This window comes from Hylobates moloch, unplaced genomic scaffold (genome assembly GCF_009828535.3).
Source record: "Hylobates moloch isolate HMO894 unplaced genomic scaffold, HMol_V3 SCAFFOLD_10, whole genome shotgun sequence".
In the NCBI taxonomy this organism is placed as follows: Eukaryota; Metazoa; Chordata; class Mammalia; order Primates; family Hylobatidae; genus Hylobates; species Hylobates moloch.
The window spans coordinates 12,125,858-12,149,306 of NW_026652285.1; the positions used below are offsets into that span (position 1 = coordinate 12,125,858).

Below are 23,449 nucleotides of genomic sequence, written 5' to 3' on the forward strand. Positions count from 1 at the left end.
TGAGTCTTTGATTTTTCATCTTAGCATCTTTGTTCTGATCACCAAAGTATAGCTTGAGATGATTGCATTTGTGGCATCATTGTCCTTTACATAATAATGGATATTGTTGTAAGTATATTATTTGTTAAATAAATCACATTCTCTAGACATTTATCTTCTAGATAAAATCATATGCTGGGATAATCTGAAGATTACACAGATGATGTGAATACTAAAATCAATAGCTAGATTGTAGTCATTATGTTTCTTCCCTTGCTAACAAAATGATAATCATACAATTCTTAATTTCTCAAGTTTTTATTAAGGGACTTCAGTAAGAACAAACAGTGGTTTTACATTTTTGAGAATATTTCCTATATATATATATATAATTGCTGAAGCTGTCTCCTATCACGTCTCATTTATACTTGGAGAATATTTATTTATTTTTGAGGTGTAGTCTCGCTCTGTCACCCAAGCTGGAGTGCAGTGGCGTGATCTTGGCTCACTGCAGCCTTCACCTCCCGGATTCAAGCAGTTCTCCTGCCTCAGCCTCCCGAGTAGCTGGGATTACAGGCATGCACCACCATGCCCGGCTAATTTTTTATATTTTTAGTAGAGACAGGGTTTCACCATGTTGGCGAGGCTAATCTTGAACTCCTGAACTAAGTGATCCGCCCATCTCAGCCTCCCAAATTGTTGGGTTTACAGGCGTGAGCCACCATGCCCAGCCAACTTATACTTGGAGAGTATTTATATTCAGCCTCACTTTGCTAATCTTTAGTGAGCATCTGGGAGCCTCACTGCAAAACATGGTCTTAAATTTACTTGTACAGGGCCATAGTATATAGTATTTTGTATTTTGTATGTATGCATTTTTTTTTTTTTTTTTAGTATTTTTGCAACTTTTAAATGACTTTAGGTGTTCTTCCGTTGTAGATTTCTTAGAATTAATTTGTAATTTTGATAAAGTGTTGACTTTTCTTCCTGCAGCTAAGTGGATTCTCAAATCTATGAGTCAGGATACAAGTGTACTTTCTAGTATAAGGTAGCAATTTTTCATTTGGGCACAGTGGCTCACGCCTGTAATCCCAACACTTTGGGAGGCTGAGGCAGGCAGATCACCTGAGGTCAGGGGTTCGAGACCAGCCTGGCCAACATGGCAAAACCCCATTTCTACTAAAAATACAAAAATTAGCTGGGCATGGTGGTGTGCACCTGTAGTCCCAGCTACTTGGGAGGCTGAGGTGAGAAAATCCCTTGAACCCAGTAGATGATGGTTACAGTGAGCCGAGATGTGCGCCTACTCGGAAAGAAGGATACATTTGAAATACTGTATTTCATTGAATCTTTAATGCCACCGATTATAAGATGTATTATTATTTTCTGTATTACTAAGAAAGGAAAATGCTTCCTATTGAACTGACAGGCCATTGAAGGCCATTGATTATAAAATGCAACCCAGTTTCAAAGTTGTTAATGTGAAAAACTATAGCTTACACTTGATGAATTATGGTAGTATAACCAACCACCTTAAATTTACATAAGGCTTTGTAGAAAGCACTTACACATATGTCATCTGATCTTATCCTTAAACTAAAACTAATCTGTGAGGTGGATTAAATTATCTCATTTTCAGATGAAGAAACTGAATTTCACAGAGATTGCATATTCTCTCAGCATTGTCTACTAGTGAACTAGGGTCTCAGGCCCACATATTCTTACTCTAAGACTCGTGGTATGATTGATGGTGTCACCTGCCCCAAACCCATACATATACAGCTACACAACTATAAGATTATTTGGCCTAGATTTTTCTCTCTGTTGCCTAATGTACATATTTCATATTCAGACTTTGCCATTTTCATATGCTGTTCATATGTCTTGATGTTGAAAGTTTTGAGTGCCGTTAACATAGTTAATGTATGTTTTACTATTAAATAACGTGTGACTCTGCTAATATATGAATTGTTTTAATTCTGGGTTGCCTTACCAGTATATATAATATCATTGGTGGTTTAATATATGTTTTGAAGTGATTTATTTGTTTCTATCTGACTAGGCAAAATGTTCAGGAATGGTTATGAATTGAGATCCGTGAAATGATCCAGAGAAGGCTGATAAAGTGTTTGTCTATAGCTGTACTGCTGTTGGTGAATCAAGGTCATATCCCCTTCTTTTCCAGGTGGTGGCTAATGCTGTAGCGGCATTATCTGAAATCAGTGAGTCTCACCCAAACAGCAACTTACTTGATCTGAACCCACAGAACATTAATAAGCTGCTGACAGCCCTGAATGAATGCACTGAATGGGGCCAGATTTTCATCCTGGACTGCCTATCTAATTACAACCCTAAAGATGATCGGGAGGCTCAGAGGTCAGTCTGTTTTCCTGGCTACTTTCTGGTAGTCTTGCCTGATTCAGTAAGTTCTGGAGTCTGCTATTAGAATAAATCTGTTGAGGAAGGTCAGTGGCTTCTGGGGTAGATATTGCTATCTCTAAGGTATTTTCTCACTGGATTTAAGAATATTTTAGGTGGTAGAATAAATTATGCAAAATTGTTTCTAAGAAATGTATGTTTTTCATACAGTTACTTCTGCTAAAATCTCTCTTATCGTCTTACGTCTCCCATGCAACAGTTCTTGGCCATTTGGCCAGCAAAGATTATTGAGTATCTCTCTTTGGGGTGACAGATTTTTTATTCTATTAGATACATAGAAAGTGGCTTCATATTAGTTATTGAGCTGACCTGTATATATAATTCAGTATGAGAGAGAGTATGTTAAAGTCAGCAAAATATATCCTGCTTCCCAGTAGATATGGAAACCATGTCAGTCTGAATTTGAAGATTTTAGAAGGCACACCTAGATTGTTCTGCTCAGCCTGTTACCATGTAATGTTGCAAATTTTCTTTGGTTATTAGAAATTGACTACTAAATTTCATCTACATATACATACATTTTAGTTTACAAAGTTGGAATTATCCCTAATTTTTATTGAGCATTTTGTATATGCAGGCACTATACTAGGCAAAGTACTTCTGAAGAAATGTTGGCTCTTCATTAAAGTTGGTATATTTTAATTATGGTATATAAGAACTGGTCTGGCTGAAGCTGATTTCCAAGCTCCTAGAATGTAAGTGATCTTCACTTATCTGGGAAATTGTCCCTCTAGACTGAACTAAAGCTCACTCTGATAGTTTCTTTCCATCACTGAAAGTACAAATATAGTCTGGAAATAACTTTACTGAGAATTTTATTTTCTTCTGTTGGCCATTGACATCACATTCATTCATTCACTCAGCAAATATTTATTAAGCACATACAGTGTGCCAGGCAGTGTTCTAGGCCCTGAGGATACAGCAGTGAACAAAGTCATGGCCCTTGGATCACTTATTCTGAAGGATGGGGGTAGGAATATATATAATATGTATAGATAATATAATATATAATATGTATAGATAGTATAATATGTAATATGTGAGATGGTGATAAGTACTAACAAGAAAGTAAAGTAGAGAAGAAATCTAAGAAATGCTGGGCATTTAGGGGTGAGGGGTTGTATTTTCTTTTTAAAGGATGGCCAGGGAGGGCCTCACTGAGAAGGTGGCATTCATATAAAGACCCAAAGGGAGTCAGGAATAGGAGGAAGAGAGAAGCACAGCCTATTTATCTTGTTTCTTTAATACAGTAAGTTAGCTACTCTTGTTGCCCAAGCTACCAAAATTGGATTAATTTCTAAAGAACCCTCAACAGATAATTAAATATCTACCATTTTATGAGGCATGTAAGTGTAGGTGGCAGGGGCTAGGAGAGGGGGGAGACAGGAAAATATAGTAGTGGTGTCCTGCTGTTTAAAAAACAAACCCGCCGGGCGCGGTGGCTCACGCTTGTGATCCCAGCACTTTGGGAGGCCGAGGCGGGCGGATCACGAGGTCAGGAGATCGAGACCACGGTGAAACTCCGTCTCTACTAAAAATACAAAAAATTAGCCGGGCGTAATGGCAGGCGCCTGTAGTCCCAGCTACTCGGAGAGGCTGAGGCAGGAAAATGGCGTGAACCCGGGAGGCGGAGCTTGCAGTGAGCCGAGATCGCGCCGCTGCACTCCATCCTGGGCGACATAGCAAGACTCCGTCTCAAAAAAAAAAAAAAAAAACCCTTTTCAGAGAGTCCCCTATTCTCATTATCCTCAAGAGAGGAGGTTGGATTGTTTTCCCTACCAACCTGCCTCCTTCTGTATCTTACAATGAAATCTTCAGCCACAACTGGGTTGCTGTCTCTTCCTATGAAATAACTCTCAGAATGCTTAATTTGACTTCCTATAGGTTGAGTAGAAATGGGCTGAGAGGCAGGGAGCCCTAACATAATATGGGGAGACAAAGAGGACTATAAAACAAGAAGGTAAATGGTGTGAGCTCAAGTGTCTTGGGTATTGCTGGTTTCTTTCCAGTTTGAACATCCCTTATTGCTGGTTTCCTGAAGTCTTCTCATGTCCCTGCTCTGCCTGTAGTTCGCTGAGAATGAGGCTTCTGCATTACTGGATCCCAGTTTTACCTAAGCATGGAGCTTTGACTTTTCTAACTAATTCTTTAATTTTTTGATACTTGGGCCATTAGACTCTGACATATTACCTTATAGAATGAATTCAACAAAGAAATTATAATTCATGATATTAATTTTCATTCTCCGCCCTCAGCATCTGTGAGCGGGTAACTCCCCGGCTATCCCATGCCAACTCAGCAGTGGTGCTTTCAGCGGTAAAAGTCCTAATGAAGTTTCTAGAATTGTTACCTAAGGATTCTGACTACTACAATATGCTGCTGAAGAAGTTAGCCCCTCCACTTGTCACTTTGCTGTCTGGGGAGCCAGAAGTGCAGTATGTCGCCCTGAGGAACATCAACTTAATTGTCCAGAAAAGGTTGGGAAATAGTGAAGTGTTGATTAAAGTGTTTGTAATTTTGCATTAAGCTTAATAATGTCAATGTTAATTAGGCTAGTGTTAATCTCTTTTTAATATATGGAAATGAAAATGTTATATGGCAGAAAAGCTTGCTTGCCTAGCACCAGGAGGCTAACAGTTGATATCACATTGTTTCTATAATAAATGCCATATGTTGCTCCACAATCCAGTTTGTTTTCTGAAGGGTCTCTTTCTGATATACTGTCTAGTGCCTGGTTGATATGGTTCAGGCTGTAGTTTAGAGCCAGATTGTTGTTGTTCTAGCAGTTCTTCATGGCAACATGTGCCCTGATGCTTAAAAAGGGTAAAAATAATCTGCCAAGTGGAACTGATAAGAATAGGGGCGTATAGGGGAAGTTTATGCTTTTTTTTTTTTTTTTTTTTTGCCTGAGTGGAGCGAGAGGAGAGCAGAGAGGCACAGATTAGGTATTAATACAGTCTCAGAAGGGTATGTCAGTATATGCCTTCACCTTCCTTTCTTCTGTTTCTGTGTACCCTAGGCCTGAAATCTTGAAGCAGGAAATCAAAGTCTTCTTTGTGAAGTACAATGATCCCATCTATGTTAAACTAGAGAAGTTGGACATCATGATTCGTTTGGCATCTCAAGCCAACATTGCCCAGGTCAGACTTTATGCAGACTCAGGTTGATAATGATTTAGCTCTTAAGGTCTGGCCTTTAAAGAAGCTAGGCTGTGAGATTGCTATTTGAGAATCCTTAATGATTAACCACTTCCTGGATTTAACAGGTTCTGGCAGAACTGAAGGAATATGCCACAGAGGTGGATGTTGACTTTGTTCGAAAAGCTGTGCGGGCCATTGGACGGTGTGCCATCAAGGTGGAGGCAAGTGTCTGATGGTAGTTAGGATCACGTATTGGGGATTCTGAGAGTTCTCTTCACTTTTTTCTTTAAAATAATTTTTAAGTTTATCAAAATAATAAAGCACACAGTTTAAATGTTAAGGAATTTTTAATGGAAAGCAGCTGTCTCTGGTTCCTCCCTTCCTTACCTAGACTGTCTTCTCAGAGGGAATAATTTTTAACTCTGATTTTGCTTTTAGTTATTCTTTTGATTAAAATAAGTCCTCCATATCCATGAGTTCCACATCCGTGGATTCAGCTAACTGCGGATCAGAAACATTCAGGGGAAAAGAAAAAGGATGGTTTTGTCTGTGCTGAACATGTACAGACTTTTTTTTTGTCTGTATTCCTTAAACAATATAACAATTATTTACATAGTATTTACATTGCATTAGGTATTATAAATAATCTAGAGATGGTTTAAAGTATACAAGAGGATATGCATAAATACAAGTACTATACCATTTTATGTAAGGCACTTAAGCATCCATGGATTTTGGTATCCACAGGGGCCCAGGAACCAATCTCCCATGGATTTGGAGACATGACTGGGCTGCCATATCTCTAAATAATATTCTTGGCTGGGTGCAGTGGCTCACACCTGTAATCCCAGCACTTTGGGAGGCCAAGGTGACAGGATTGCTTGAGCCCAGCAGTTTGAGACCACCCTAGGCAACATAGTAAGGCTCTATTTCTACAAAAACTTTTTTAAATTAGCTGGGTGTGGTGGCACACAACTGTAGTCCCAGCTACTTGGAAGGCTGGGGCAGGAAGATTGCTTGAGTCTGGGAGGTTGAGGCTGTAGTGAGCTGTTATTGTGCTACTGCACTCCAGCCTGAAACCTTTTCACTCTGGATGATAGAGCAATATCCTGTCTCAAAAAAAGAACAACAATAATATTCTTATGCTATTATTTATTAATTTACCTATCATAGACTTTTTCTGTTAACTATCTGCTATAAGAAGTTTAGTTCATACACCCACCATTCCCACTTCTGTCTCCTATTTTCCAGTGTAGTTACATAATGAAGGTTTTTGTTCCTATATCCATTATCATGGTAGATTGAAATAAAATGCCTTTGTTTCTTATTCTGTCGACTGTTGGCTTGCAAAATTTATGCATATTTTGACTGTGTAAATATTTAGGGCCAATATAATGCAAATGATTACATTTTCTTTCTTATAGTGTCTTTTCTTTTTCTGGAGGTTTTTTGTTTTGTTTTGATTTTTGAGACAGAGTCTCACTCTGTTGCCCAGGCTGGAGTGCAGTGGTATGATCTCGGCTCACTGCAACCTCTGCTCCCGGGCTCAAGTGACTCTTGTGCCTCAGCCTCCTGAGTAGCTGGGATTACAGGCGTACGCTGCCACACCTAGCTAATTTTTATATTTTTAGTAGAGACGAGGTTTCACCATGTTGGCTGGGCTGGTCTTGAACTCTTAGCCTCAAGTGATCCACCTGCCTCAGCCTCCCAAGGTGTTGAGATTATAGGTGTGAGTTACCACACCTGGCCCTGGAGTTTCTTTAATTGCCTTTTTTTTCTTGCATGTGTGTCTTTATCATGCCCCTATAGTATTCCTGTTCCTTAAGCATAATATCAAATCTGTAAACTTTCTTTTGTCTTAGACCCTTCTCTTTTGCAGTCCTCTGTCTTCTTGTTTGTTCTACTCTGACTGATTGCTTTTCTGGCTTCTGCACATCATTCCATACAGCCTCCCTATTTCTTGTTATTGGTATATTTTTCCTTGCATTCCTCTTTTTGTGGTTGCAATAGCTGCTTGAATCTCTGAGGATATGAATGATTAGTTTTTTGTTTCTGCACTTTAATTATCAGATATTTTTTGGTGATGATTGCATATCTATACATATAATTTTTTAATTGAGATGTATACCATGCATACAGTAAAGTGCAGCTTGTTTCTATTTAAGAATGAGGTAACAGAAAAGTTGATTAGGACTTCTATATACATAGGCAGGGCTGTCGACTATCAGGTTTCTGCTTTAGGGAAGGGGGTTCATCTTTACATGGAAGACCTCTTGAAGAGCCTGTCTGGTCTTAGAGGGCAGATTGGTTTCTAGCTTGACTGCAGCCTTCCGGTAAGTATTATGGGCTGTAATTTATATTGCCCTGCTTCATCAGTCAGCAGTCCTCCATTTGTTTGTCTTCATTCAGAAATTTGTTCAAATTAACAGTGGCTTCTGTTCACTGTTTTTATGGGTTCAGAGCCCCATGTTTGTTCTTGCTACTTGATTATATGCAGTTCTGCCTAGTGTCAGAGGGTTGGACCATATGATTTCTCAGGAATACGAAAACAATTTGTACAGTATGACCAGTACTTTACAGGAACAAAAGGAGGCAGATGTGTGTCAGAGAATCTTCTATGAAATACCTGTTCCTAATTGGCCTTCCTTGTTTTTTTCAATTTAGTGCTGCTTCATGTAGTTTCTGTTGATAAATAATTTAATAGAATGGCTGTTACAGCAAGAAGTTAGCTAGTCCTGGGTTCTGTTCCTGGTTCTGCTAGCTCACTTGATTCAGATATTTAAAGTTTCTCTTCATTGGAGAAATGGGAAAGTCTTTTTGTTGGATCTTGATATGTTAACATCGTTTTTATTACCACTATCACCACACATCACAACTTGTTTTTCTTTTCTTTTTACGTTAACATATCTTACTAGCCGTCTACTTAGTATTAATGTAGATAATTTTCAGAGAGATTTTGGTAGCATAAGAGTAAGGTGGTTTTGTTCTCTTCACTGGTGTACATAGCGATCTTTTCCACGAGACTGCCATTGTCTTATGACCTACCTCTCTGACAAAGCCATAAACAGTAATACAAAAATTATATCTTATTCTGAAGTTGAGACTTTCTAGACCTGGAATTACTAGAAAGTGTTCTCAAAGCATCTAGATTTCTCAAGGCTGTTAGTCATGTATTGTGACTAATGGAAAGGTTCTCCATAATCTTCTGGAAAAGACTTCTGATGGCTTTCACTTCTTCCTTTGACTAAGTGTGCTTTGGTGGGAGTATGACAGGATGTGAGGAATGAACTTTCTCAGGAAACTTAAGGTCACCCTTCAGGAATCCTGGCTTATCTAGTGCTGTCATCTCAGATTACCTGGATTTACCTTAGAACTGTTCCTATAACTGTTTCAGCCATGAAGGTTTTCAGTTTGACAGAGTTGCCAAGCCAAGCAGTACCAGGAGAGGCAATGATTGCCTGTTTGCACTAACTCATCCATGGGACAAGAATCAGCAGCGTAAGAATTGTAATGAACTTTCCGTATAGCTTTGGGAAGCAACAAGCTGTTGAGCAAATAAATAGCACTGAAAAAGCAATCCTATGGTGCTATTTTTTTGTTCAGTAACTTTTGCCTATTTCTTTCAGGAGTAAACAAACTCCTGGTCCTTTTCAGTTTTAAAAAGGAGAGAGGTTAAGGCACTAGGTTAAGACCAGGAGTTCTTCACTTCCTAGTCTTCTGGTTATTTTGTGTTTACTATTTCTAGTTTTTATATATTAGAATAAAATACTGGTTTTTGTGTCATTTCTTAAAGACAAAAAACATATTTTTCCTATTAGGAAAACCATATTTGTTTACTATATATAATTATAGAACAAGTTAAACAAAAAATAGGGTACCCCGCTTCCCCCACCTTCTGTTTCACCCTCTCAGATATGCAGTGGACATAATCTGGTAGACGTCATTTTGTATCGTTGTTTATATAGTGTTCTATACAAAGATGTATTTTTTTATAAAAATGAAATCATTCCACAGATGCTATTTATTTACTTTGTTTTATCCTCTACTTTTTTTTTTTTACTTATTAGTAATATCATGGACATTGATCCACGTTATAAAGAAAAATTTATGTCATCTTTAGTTTCTGGTTTATAGACATAATGTGTGATTACTTGATAACTTACTGAATTTGTAACTTTATCCCTTATTATAGGACCTTAAAGTTGTTTCTACTCTTTTTCCAGATGGTGGTATAAGGAGTATCCTTGCAACTAAATCTTTGAACTCTAGTTGAAGTGAACATTTTTTCATAACAGTTATGCTTATTAGCCATTTGGGAATTGCTCACTCATGTCCTATGCACCTTTTTCCAATATGTTATCTTTTCCACATAGTTGTTTTAAAGTCTTTTGTAACTGGGATGTTAACCCTTCTTTTAGTTAGCACTTATTTTCCTAGTTTGTTGTCCTTTAGATTTCTTCTGCTTTCTTGATGCACAGAAGTTTAGATTTTTGTATCAGCTTTTCTCAGTCAGTGTTTTTCCTCAGTGGCACACTTAGAAAATTGTGCTTCACCTAAAGTTATATAAAATTCACTATTTCTTTTCTTTTTACTTCTATGGCAATGATTTTGTTTTATTTGTTTTTTGGGGGGTGGTGGGGAAATGGAGTCTTGACTTGTCGCCCAGGCTGGAGTGCAATGGCGCAATCTCAGCTCACTGCAACCTCCACCTCCCGGGTTCAAGTGATTCTCCTGCCTCAGCCTCCCAAGTAGCTGAGATTACAGGCATACATCACCAGGCCCGGCTAATTTTTGTATTTTTAGTAGAAACAGGGTTTCACCATGTTGGTATGCTAGTCTTGAACTCCTGACCTCAGATGATCCACCCCCCTTGGCCTCCCAAAATGCTAGGATTACAGGTGTAAGCCACTGCGCCCAGCCCTTGTTTTATATGTTTAAGGGTAATTTTAATCAACCGGGAAATAATTTTAGTGAAAGATATGAGTAGAGTGGATCAAACACCAGGACAAATTGTTCTTTCCTTACTGTTATGAAATGTTGTCTTTATCATATACTGAATTTTGTATGTATTTCTGTTTCTGGACTTTTTGTATATACAGTGATTGGATGTTTACTTCTGTTCCTCTGCCATACTGCTTTAATGGTAGCTTTTTTTTTTTTTAATCAAAAGCAGTATGGTTGAGATGATAATTTTCTTTGAAAATTAATATCCCTGACATAAATATTTTTCAAATGTTTATACATCATGAGTAACATCCTTTTATTTGTATTCATTTTAATGATAATACTAAGGATTTACTAAATATGAGCTTTATATCAAGCACTGTGCTAAGCACTTACTTGTATTACTAATTTATGGTAATTCAATGCTTACAGTGGCCCATATTCTACATACTACATAATTTATTAATATGACAATTATAATATTAATAAATATAGCATATTTAAATTTTTCCAACTGTTTTGCTGTTGCAATAACAGCAAAGGAATTAATAGCTGAAAATGAATAAAATAGAGGACATAAATAGAATCAGAAGAAGGACAAAACTACATAAAAGACTGCAGAATTGGCCGGGCACGGTGGCTCACGCCTCTAATCCCAGTGCTTTGGGAGGCCAAGGTGGGTGGATCATGAAGTCAGGAGATCGAGACATCCTGGTCAACGTGGTGAAACTCCATCTGTACTAAAAATACAAAAATTAGCTGGGCCTGGTGGCCCATACTTGTAATCCCAGCTACTTGGGAGGCTGAGGCAGGAGAATCGCTTGAACCAGGGAGTCGGAGGTTGCAATGAGCTGAGATTGTGCCACTGCACTCAGCCTGGTGACAGAGCGAGACTGTGTCTCAAAAAAAAAAAAGACTGCAGAATCATTTCATGGTACAACAGAACCATCCTATATATGACCTCATATAAATGATCTCAAGGTGCAATTTTGTTTTTATTAAATTGCTTATAGTGGTTTAGATTGTTATAGTACTTCTAAAGATTTTATTACAGAAATTTTCAGGTGTACAATAAAGTAAAACTGAATAATGAGATCTTGTGTAGTCATCATCCATCTTGAGCAAATACTGATATGTTAACTCTTTCCGTTTTATCTTCTCCCTCTTCCTCTTCCTTCACGTAGGTGGGATGCGAATACAAATCCCATATATCATCTTACTCAAGTAGTCCAGTGTGTATATCTAAGCGATAAGATACTTTAAAAAATACATTGTCACATTACCATGCCCAGCAACTAACAATAATTCTTAATTTTATTGAATATTCAGTCCATGTTCAATTGTCCCTAATTATGTAAAAACGTCTTTTTTACAGTTCGTTTGTGCAAATGAAAATCTAAATATGGTCTGGGCCAGGCGCTGTTGCTCACACCTGTAATACTAGCACTTTGGGAGGCCAAGGCGGGCGGATCACTTGAGGCCAGGAGTTCAAGACCAGCCTGGCCAACACGGTGAAACCCTGTCTCTACTAAAAATACAAAAATTAGCCGGGCATGGTGGCGCACACCTGTAATCCCAGCTACTCAGGAGGCTGAGGCAGGAGAAATGCTTGAACCTGGGAGACAGGTTGCAGTGAGCCAAGATCATGCCACTGCATTCCAGCCTGGGCAACAGAGTAAGACTCTGTCTCAGGTCTGCACATTGCATTTGAATAATGTGTCTCTTAAGTCTTTTTACTTACTTATTTTGGTGCCAGGTATTGAAGGAACTAGGTCATTAGGCTTACAGAATTTCCCACAGTCTGGATTTGGCTGGTTGTATCTTAGTGATGCTGTTTTATCTATTCCTCCATCCTCTTTAGATAATTAAATCTAGAGGCTTGGTAATTTTCTTGTTTAGAATTTTTAGCAAGAATACCTATTGGGTGATTCTCTGTACTTCCTGTTGCATCTTATCAGGAGGCACATAATGGGGTGACCCATTATAGTACATTGTAATATATGATAGGCTGGTCCTTTACTTTTAGGATCTCTGTTGTGGTATCTCTCTCTTTTAAAAATGATCACTTATAGTTTCTGTACATTTGTTTTTTCACCTGTATTCTCTCATATTCTCTTCATTAATAAAAGATTAACAGATAAAACTCCACGTTATAGATTAATTATAGGCTATGGAAAATTGTTGTTTATCTAATGCCATAGACTTTTAAGTTTCATAGCCCCAAAATTGGTAAATTGTCGAGTACTACAGTTCTTTGGAGTGTTTTGGATCATGTGTAACTTTGGAAATGTAATGGAAGTTGTAGACCCACTCACTGGAAAATATGCTTGAAAGCTCCTACAAAATTTGGCGATTTCATTTCAATAGGTTTAAAGACACCCTCTGCTATCTCCACTCATCCATGAACTTCAGTTAAAGACCTCCTACTTTGGCTTATTCTTTAATTCTTATTCTTTCCTCCTACGATGGCTTATTCTTCTTACTTTTATCTCCTGGCTATCCAAGATGGGTGTGTGTGTTTCTTTCTTTCTGGACTTTTTGTATATACAGTGATTGGATGTCACTCCTACTCCTCTGCCATACCGCTGTAATGGTAGTTTTTTTTGGTGGGGGTGGGGGCATAGTCTCGCTCTGTCGGCCAGGCTGTAGTGCAGTGGCATGATCTTGGCTCACTGCAACCTCTGTCTCCCGGGCTCAAGCAATTCTCCTGCCTCAGCCTCCCAAGTAGCTGGGATTACAGGCATGTGTGACCACTCCTGGCTAATTTTTGTATTTTTAGTAGAGACGGGGTTTCACCATGTTGGCCAGGCTGGTGTGGAACTTCTGACTTCAGGTAATCCACCCACCTCTCGCCTCCCAAAGTGCTGGGATTACAGGCATGAGCCACTGCACCTGGCCATAATGGTAGTTTTTTGTTTTGTTTTGTTTTTTTGAGACGGAGTCTCGTTCTGTCAACCAGATTAGAGTGCAGTGGTGTGATCTCGGCTAACTACAACCTCTGCCTCCTGGATTCAAGCAGTTCTCTGCTTCAGCCTCCCGAGTAGCTGGGATTACAGGCGCCTGCCACCACGCCCGGCTAATTTGTGCATTTTTAGTAGAAACAGGGTTTCACCATCTTGTCCAGGCTGGTCTTGAACTCCTGACCTCATGATCCAGCTGCCTCAGCCTCCCAAAGTGCTAGTGCTGGGATTTCAGTCATGAGCCACAGTGCCTGGCCTTTTGTTTGTTTGTTTGTTTTGTTTTGAGACAGAATTTTGCTGTTGTTGCCCAGGCTGGAGTACAATGGCACAATCTTGGCTCATTGCAACCTCCGCCTCCCAGGTGCAAGCGATTCTCCTGTCAAAGCCTCCCAAGTAGCTCCGATTACAGGCATGCGCCATCACGCCTGGCTAATTTTTTTGTATTTAGTGGAGATGGGGTTTCACCATGTTAGTCAGGCTGGTCGCAAACTCCTGACCTCAGGTGATCCACCCGCCTCAGCCTCCCAAAATGCTGGGATTACAGGCATGCACCATCACGCCCGGCCTTGGTAGTATTTTTTTTTTTTTTTTTTAAATCAAAAGCAGTATGGTTGAGATGATAATTTTCTTTGAAAATTAATATCCCTGATATAAATGTTTTTCAGATGTTTATATATCATGAGGAACATCCTTTTGTTTGTATTCAAAGGTTTCATTTGAACTGATTCACCTATCAGTTCAAATAATGAATAAAACTGTATCATATAGCTTGGTATCTAGCCTGTAGTATTGCTTGGTCAAATTAAGTGCCTAATCATTTAGTTTAGTTTAGTTGATGCACCTGCATGTTTCAAAATTTTTATGTTGAGATGGTGTTATCGCAGAGATCATCTGACTTCTCATTTTTTGTATTTTTCTTCCCAGCAATCTGCAGAGCGCTGTGTAAGCACATTGCTTGATCTAATCCAGACCAAAGTGAATTATGTGGTCCAAGAAGCGATTGTTGTCATCAGGGACATCTTCCGCAAATACCCCAACAAGTATGTCCAAATACTTTTACCCCTCTTTCTCAAATTACTTAGGAAATGTTTAAAGCACTTTGAAATTGCCTAGGTAAGAATTACTCTTTTGAATGTTCCTGGTCATAATAGGATACTTTATTAAAAATTGGAAACATAAAATGGTTAGCACAGGGATTAAAACCTGAGTTTTCACTCTACTTTCTTTCTTTAGGAAGAATTGAAGCTCTGCCTGAATATGCATTGTCTATTGGCATGTTTTAAAGTTAACCAGATTCTTTGATGGCAAAGTTACTGTTAAATAGGATATTTATATATTCTAGGTTGTTCAGGCATAATCTCAGTTTATACCTGTTATCCAGACATAATTAATGATTGTGCACCTTTTCTTCTCAGAAATGTGTAAGTTTGGATGCTATATCATATAGCACCCTAACACAAAAGCCAGGAAGGGAACAGCTGTGCTATTCACTTTGCATGTTACCTACTACATTGTGGAGAATTACAGAACATATAACAGATTATCAGTCTCATGCCTTTTCTGAAGTATTGTAGTTACTGTCATACAGATATAAAAAAAAATCTACATTTTCACTTCACAAGTTTTTCAGATTGAGGCCTCTTAGTATATGAAGCAAAAATACTTTTTTAGATTGGATTTTTGAAAACAAGTAATTAAGGAATCTGAAAATGAAATAAAAGCAGGTTTTATAAGCATCTTAAATCTCATTTTGCCTTACACTCATAGAGATACCTTATGCCAAAGTTTCTGATTGTCTTTTTTTTGAGACAGAGTCTCACTCTGTTGCCCAGGTGAGTGCAGTGGTGCTATTGCAGTTCACTGCAACCTCCGCCTCCTGGGTTCAAGTGATTCTCCTGCCCCAGCTTCCCAAGTAGCTATGATTACAGGTGCGTGCCACCATGTCTGGCTAATTTTTGTATTTTTAGTAGAGATGGGGTTTCACTAGCCAGGCCAGTCTCAAACTCCTGACCTCAGGTGATCCATCCACCTCAGCCTCTCAAAGTGCTGAGATTACAGGCATGAGCCACCATGCCTGGCCCGCTTCTGATTGTCTTTAAAGATAATGTTAAATGAAGCAGCTTGTAGTAAGTTAGCTTAGTTTTGGGCTCAAGAATTAGTAGATATATTTTGGCAAGGTAGTGGTTTATTAAGCATTGTGTTTATTTTTAAAATTTTAGAAGTAGTTATTTTGGAAAGAGAACCACATACTTTTACTACTCTCCCAATAAAGAAGAGGGTCAGTTTCTAAACTTTTTTTGTTTTTGTTTTTGTTTTGAGACAGTCTCACTCTGTTGCCCAGGCTGGAGTGCAGTAGCGTGATCTCAGCTCACTGCAACCTCTGCCTCCCGGGTTCAAAGATTCTCCTGCCTCAATCTCCTGAGTAGCTGGGATTACAGGTGCCTACCACCACACCCAGCTAATTTTTGTATTTTTAGTAGAGACAGGATTTCACCGTATTGGCCAGGCTGGTCTCGAACTTCTGACCTCAAGTGATCCCCCTACCTCGGCCTCCCAAAGCACTAGGATTATGGGCATGAGCCACTGTGCCCAGCCTAAACTTTTTTTAATTAACTTTTTTTTTGTTTGTTTTCAGACAGGATCTCACTGTATTGCCCAGGCTGGACACACACCTGGGCTTAAGTGATCCTCTTGCCCCAGGCTCTCCAGTAGCTAGGACTACAGGTCTGTGCCACTGTGCCTGACATTTAAACTTATTAAGGGTGAAGATGTGTATCTGAATGTGATTGGTAGAGAAATGTGTCCATTTCTGGTTTATGGTTAATAAGGAGTTAGGACAGTTTACGTTTAAGAAAGCAATCAAGAGCCTGGTTTAATCAGTCAAAGTAGGCAGATACTTAGTTAAGTGTGCTATTTAGTTGTCCACATCTAATTTACTATACAGGGTCATTCTAATGGTTAAAACTACATTAGCCAAGGGGATGGATTCAACATGGTAAGCCTGAGAGAGCTATAGATATGTAAAAATAAATATCTGAATTACTTCTTTCTTTGGAGAAATAAGTCAGTGCAGGCACCTTTAGAAGAACTAACATAAAGAAAGATCTCTTTGGGGCCGGGCGCGGTGGCTCATGCCTGTAATCCCTTTGGGAGGCCGAGGTGGGCGGATCACGAGGTCAGGAGATGGAGACCATCCTGGCTAACATGATGAAACCCCGTCTCTACTAAAAATATAAAAAAAATAGGCGTGGTGGCGGGCGCGGTGTAGTCCCAGCTACTCTGGAGGCTGAGGCAGGAGAATGGCGTGAACCCGGGAGGCAGACCTTGCAGTGAGCCAGGATCACGCCACTGCACTCCAGCCTGGGCGACAGAGCAACACTCCGTCTCAAAAAAGAAAAAAAAAAAGAAAGATCTCTTTTATAAAAAGGAGAGATAAGTGGATTAAGGGACAGATTTACCATTTCTCGTCTGGACACTGTTGTTGTCTAACTTCATTTGCCTAAAAATAAAGTGGAATTTCTGTTCCTGTCTACCATGAAGGCAAAATGGAACAATAGGAAAATTTTCTAATCTACTTATATGAAAGATTGTTACAAATACAAGGTAGTGGTATTATCTTACACCACAGGTTAATTTTTCCTTGTAAAAAGAACAGATGACAGTGTGGCTCGCACCTGTAATTTCATCACTTTGGGACACCAAGGCGAGACGATCACTTGAGGCCACAAGTTTGAGACCAGCCTGTCAACAAAGCAAGACCCCCATCTCTACAAAAAATTTTTTTAAACTGAGTGCGGTGGCACTCAGTTGTAGTCCTAGCTACTCAGGAGACTGAAGAGGGAGGATCACTTGAGCCCAGGAGTTTGAGGTTACAGTGAGCTGTGATCATGCCACTGCACTCTAGCCTGGGTGACAGAGTGAGACCCTGTCTCCCTGTCTCAAAAAACAAAACAAAAGAACATCTGATGAATTTTTATAAAGGTTTTAAGGTCTAGGTCTTAAAAAATAATTGAAGGGAAATTTAAGTCATTAAAATCTTCTGACTTAAAACCTATTCGTTCTCTTGACTAAAAGCTTTTACAGTTTGGTGGTTTGGTTTAGGGTCCCTTTTTTGTAGTTTTGCCTTTAGCCTTCACTATTAAATATAGTTCTTAGTTTTGCCCTTGATAACCATAGTTCATTTTTTTCACATCAGGTATGAAAGTATCATTGCCACTCTATGTGAGAACTTAGACTCGCTGGATGAGCCAGATGCTCGAGCAGCTATGATTTGGATTGTGGGAGAATATGCTGAAAGAATTGACAATGCAGATGAGTTACTAGAAAGCTTCCTGGAGGGTTTTCACGATGAAAGCACCCAGGTAAGTTCTTGTCTCTTGTCTATCCTAGTAGTTTTAGATGTCTTTGGGGAGATTTCAGAGAAAGCAAAGGTTATAGGCAGTTTCTTCTGTGTCTCTATGTAGATATAGTGTGTTCATTTTTCTCCCAACAGGGATGTCCCTTTTCAGTTTTACTGATTTTTTGTTTTTGTTTTTGAGACAGAGTCTCGCTTTGTTGTCCAGGCTGGAGTGCAGTGGCAGGATCTTGGCTCACTGCAGCCTCTGCCTCCTGGGTTCAAGCGATTCTCCTGCTTCAGCCTCCCGAGTAGCTGGGATTATAGGTGTGCACCACCACACCTGGCTAATTTTTATATTTTTAGTGGAGACAGGGTTTCACCATGTTGGCCAGGCTGGTCTTGAACTCCTGACTTTAGGTGATCCACCCGCCTCGGCCTCCCAAAGTGCTGGGATTACAGGCATGAGCCACTGCGCCTGGCCAGTTTTACTGATTTTTTGTTTTTTGAGACAGTTTCACTCTTGTTGCCAAGGCTGGAGTGCAGTGGCAGGATCTTGGCTCACTGCAACCTCTGCCTCCTAGGTTCAGGCGATTCTCCCGCCTCAGCCTCTCGAGTAGCTGGGATTACAGGCATCCACCATCACTCCCAACTAATTTTTTGTATTTTTAGTAGCGACAGGGTTTCACCATGTTGGCCAGGCTGGTCTCGAACTCCTGACCTTAGACGATCCACCCACCTCGGCCTCACAAAGTGCTGGGATCACAGGTGTGAGCCACCTTGCCTGGCCAGTTTTACTGATTTCTAATGTTAAAAACCTACATAACTCAGACCAGTAGTTCTCAAACTTCAGTGAGCATTATTAACACCTGGGGGGCTTTTTGAAGTACATGTTGCTGGGCTTCACCCTGAGAGTATCTGACTCAGTAGGTCTGAGATATGCCTAAGTATTTGCATGTCTTAAAAGGTTCAGGGTGATGCTGCTGCTGGCAATCCAGAACCACACTTTGACAACCACTGGCTTACAGCAGTAGTTACCACTACTTTTTTATTTTCTATCACCTAAGAATGACTACACATTTCTGTTAGTAATGGCTGTGACTCATTATAGCAGGGATTTTCGCTGGAGGCTGCGGTGAGGTTTGAAAAGATTATCTTTGGATGAAAATTCTGAGACTGCTTCTCACTTTCCCCTACCAAAATTAGAGCCACGGGACCAGGAAACCGATAAATTATTAAGCCCTTTTTTCCTGGCATTTGTACTCAAAGCAAATAGAAAATCATGTATGTAATCTACTATAGCAATTTTAACAGACCTAATTCAAGGAGTATGTACAAGTCAATAGCTTTGTGGTTTAGCAGCCAACTCCTAATAGGCTGTAATCTGACATAATTCTACTGTCTTGGCTCTTGCCCCAGTATGACAGATGATTCCGTAATTCCCCCCAAATTGTAGCTTTTGGTAGAAGTAAATAATGAAAGACTTGCTCAGGAGCCAATTTTATCACCATCAGTATGTTAACATATACTTTAAGAAATACAAGCCAGGCTCAGTTACTCATGCCTGTAATCCCAGGACTTTGGAAGGCTGATGCGGGAGAATCGCTTCAAGCCAGGGGTATGAGACCAGCCCTGGCAACATTGCAAGACTACATCTCTACAAACAATACAAAAATTTAAAAAATTAGTTGTAGTAGCTTGCACCTGTAGTCCCAGCTACTTGGGAAGCTGAGGCAGGAGGATTGCTTGAGTCCAGGAGTTTGAGGCTACAGTGAGCTATGAATGTGCAGCCTGGGCAATAGAGGGAGACCTTGTCTCAAAATAATAACAGTAATAATAATAATAATAAACACAGGTAACGATCTGACTTAGAAACAAGCAATATTTTGTGCCAAAAATGCATTTCGAGGATAAAAGGATAGAGTTTTCAGTTGAATACCTTTGTATTTCCCACGAATACTTTTGACTGCTATTGTTGATATTGATTGAGTTTCAGCCTTTTGTCTCTTAACCAAAATCAGAAAGGCTCCATAGTAATTCATAGTTGGGGAAACACCACTTTGGAGATGATGGCAGGGAATAATGCCAGTGCCATTCTTTCACTCTGTCACAAATTATGTCTGTTTAGGTGCAGCTCACTCTGCTTACTGCCATAGTGAAGCTATTTCTCAAGAAACCATCAGAAACACAGGAGCTAGTCCAGCAGGTCTTGAGTTTGGCAACACAGGTAAGAAATCTGGAAAAAGCAAGATGTTGATTTGTCTTGTTTCAAATTGTAGGAAATTGTGAAACTCTTCCTAGGGGATTCATTTGGGGAAGCTTTATTTGAAGGAAGTATGGCCTTTAGATCCTGTTAAAATATTAAAACAATGCCTTTTTACGTGTTCAACTGAATTGTAGCTAATTGTATGGCTTTTAAACGAGTTGACTGACTCCAGTTTTCATAATTCATGAAAATTGAACCTAGACTCTTAGTTTAGTGAAGGACATACTTAGATGAAAATGACATGGTCTGATAGTACCTGCTTCACTGTGACTTCATTTCAGCTTTCAAATGAAAATACCATGTGGAGATAATAGATGCCTCAGCAAAATTTCATGCATTGTTCTACCTTCCAGAGTGGTTGCCTTTCTCACAGAAATTAAGTGCTTATGCTGCTTCCTTGAATTATTTGATATATTTGGATCTCCTTGGAATTATTTGATTTTTTTGGTCAGAAGAAAAGAAGTTCAGATGGATTCTGATCTCAGGAAAGTGGCAGCTGGCTTTAAAGATCAGGTCATTATATTAGATCCACAGAAATCAAAATAATTAGGTTTTCTAGCATAACTAGTATAATGATCATCGGTCCATTGATGATTTAGTAATGTTCTTAAATGGATTTGCTAACAGGTTGGCTTTTTAGCAGGCTGGCAGGGTTACGATGTGTGTCTGCAAATGGAATATAATTCAGATATCCCGTTTACCATTTTTCTGTCTTTGTCATCCCTTTATACTGGTGTGGAATCAAAATTTAAAACCCTTTCACAGTACTTTGCCTAGTTCTGAGCCATAATTTTTCCTGTTATTACAACTTAAAAAAATTTATTTGTATGAGCTTTTTGAAGTATTTTTAAAACTTTCTTAAGCATCTTCCTCTGCCTGAAGCAAAGCAATTATAAACATCAATGGTTAATATTATCTGTATTGAATTGAGCATTCTAATTTCCTGTGTCTGGATCCCATTTGAATCTCTAAGATGAATTCAAAACAATTTCTTTATTCCTCCCACCCCACCGGCTTTTTTTTTTTTTTTTTTTAACTCTGTTTCATGTTTTAATTTTAAACTCCTAAGTCAGGAGCGTCCAGTCTTTTGGCTTCCCTGGGCCACATTGGGAGGAGAATTGAGAATTGTCTTGGTCCACACATAAAATACACTCACAAGAGCTGATGAGCTAAAAAAAAAATCACAAAAGAATCTCATAATGTTTTAAGAAGGTTTACGAATTTGTATTGGGTCACATGTGGCCCCAGGTTGGACAAGCTTGCTGTAAGTGGTCACATAGAATGACAGAATTAGAGCAGCTCACATTCTGTCAAAACAATTTCTAAAGAGAATTTTGGCCTTTCTTCCTCTCTGCTTACTGTAAATATTCAAGCAAGTATGTTTAGTAGTTTCCTCTGTTTTCACAAGTTCTCAACCTTATCATCATTGTCTGTTAAGGCCTATGTGTTTGTATTTAACAGGCACCATAGGAGAGCTGTATTACGGATTCTGGCCAGACTTCAAACTCAGTCTCATTACCTCTTAAGTATTTATCAAAATTTGACTGAGATAAAGTATTTAGGAAGGATTGCTTAAAGGTCACAAGGTAGTGCTGTTCTTACAGATAGTCTGAAATTCATCTCTGAATCAAGCCTTATTAATAGACATCTGGATACCTGGACTGCATTGTTTTTGACCCCTAATAAAATTGCTTTTACTAAATTACGGGAATACTATCAGTCTGTAGTAATAACAGTCATCATGGGAAACTACCCTATTTGGATCTGTTGTTAGCTTGTTATCAGAGTCATTACTTACTTCATTATGTTTTCTTCTTTATGAAGCCCCATCAAATTCCTAACAAGTTTTGGATTTTTTCTGTGTATCAGTGTAGCATGCCTGATCAGCTTTCTTTTCCATATTGGTTGTTTGAAACCTTAGAATCACATTTAACAATCTCCCATGGAAACTGTGTAGGCCATTGTGGTATGCAGTTTCCTGACTCTGGTTTTAATTAATGCTCTTTAGCCTTAGATGCATTTTTCATAAGCTTCCTAGAACAGGACAGGCTAGAAACTCACTTAATCCTAGTAAGAGTTAGAAAACGATTTCTGTTTTATAGATGAGGAAACTCAGAGAGGCCTAATTATTATGGGGCAGAACTAGAACTCAGACTCAGATAGTCTGGCTCTAGGTCTTGTCCATGGTCTTGTCCACTGTGCTATGCTTCCTCTCTAGTCTGAAGGTTAAGAATGACTTGGAGAATGCATATTCCCTGCCTGAAGCAATATTGAGCATAAGCCCATATGTATATGTGTGTTTGCTAGTTTTAAGGTCTTTGTGGATGATTATTTCATGCTATAGATAATAAGCAACTTCTCGAGGCTTGCCCTTTTTCAAGACTGAGTCTAGCTCTGTCACCCAGGCTGGAGTGCAGTGGCGTGATCTCGGCTCACTGCAACCTCCGCCTCCCGGGTTCAAACAATTCTCCTACCTCAGCTTCCTGAGTAGCTGGGATTACAGGTGCATGCCACCACACTCGGCTAATTTTTTTTTTTTTTTTCCAGTAGAGATGAGGTTTCACCATGTTGGCCAGGCTGGTCTTGAACTCCTGACCTGACGTGATCCTCCTGCCTTGGCCTCCCAAAGCGCTGGGATTACAGGTGTGAGCCACAGAGCGTGACTGAGGCTTGCTTTTTCTGTCCAATTAATGAAGTCTGAGAAGTTATCATAAAACAGTAAGTATGCTGCTGGGTGCTGTGGCTCACGCCTGTAATTCCAGCACTTTGGGAGGCCCAGGCGGGCGGATCACTTGAACTCAGGAGTTTGACCAGCCTGTGCAACATGGCGAAATCCCGTCTCTACAAAAAATACAAAAATTAGCTGAGCATAGTGGCACACACCTGTAATTCCAGCTACTTGGGAGGTTGAGGTGGGAGGATGGCTTGAGCCCAGGAGGCAGAGGTTGCAGTGAGCTGAGATTACGCCACTGTACTCCAGCCTGGGTGACAGAGCAAGACTCTGTCTCAACATACATACATACATACATACATACATACATATATACATACATACATACATACATACATACATACAAATAGAACAATAATAAAGGTAGAAAGGGAAAAATTGGCAAGTCTAAATGTCCCTCAATAGTGGACTAATAATTAATGGTGCCGTGGGCATTACAGTGGAAAAGTGCAGTCGTATGCATCAACATGGAGAGCAACTTCAGAACAGTATATATAATATGAAACTGGTTTTATATGAAATAAGTGTGTGTGTGTGTGTGTGTGTGTGTGTGTGTGTGTGTGTGTCCCGTCTGGATAGATACATACCACATTACTAATCATGGCTATTTGGGGGATTGGGAATTGAGATGGAGAAGGGTTGGATAATTGGGGGAGT

General features: G+C 39.4%; 1 protein-coding gene across 6 annotated transcripts in view; it reads left to right on the plus strand.

Moving 5' to 3' along the window:
• The window catches only part of AP2B1 (adaptor related protein complex 2 subunit beta 1), a 146,025-nt gene that overhangs the window by 46,450 nt on the left and 76,126 nt on the right, over positions 1-23,449 (plus strand). For all 6 annotated transcript variants that reach the window (XM_032162987.3, XM_032761062.2, XM_032162986.2 and 3 more), the window contains 7 exons: positions 2,165-2,355; positions 4,674-4,895; positions 5,438-5,558; positions 5,684-5,779; positions 14,387-14,502; positions 17,658-17,823; positions 19,924-20,022. In XM_032162987.3, coding sequence (XP_032018878.1) covers positions 2,165-2,355; positions 4,674-4,895; positions 5,438-5,558; positions 5,684-5,779; positions 14,387-14,502; positions 17,658-17,823; positions 19,924-20,022 — 1,011 coding nt within the window. The remainder of the gene's footprint in view (positions 1-2,164; positions 2,356-4,673; positions 4,896-5,437; positions 5,559-5,683; positions 5,780-14,386; positions 14,503-17,657; positions 17,824-19,923; positions 20,023-23,449) is intronic.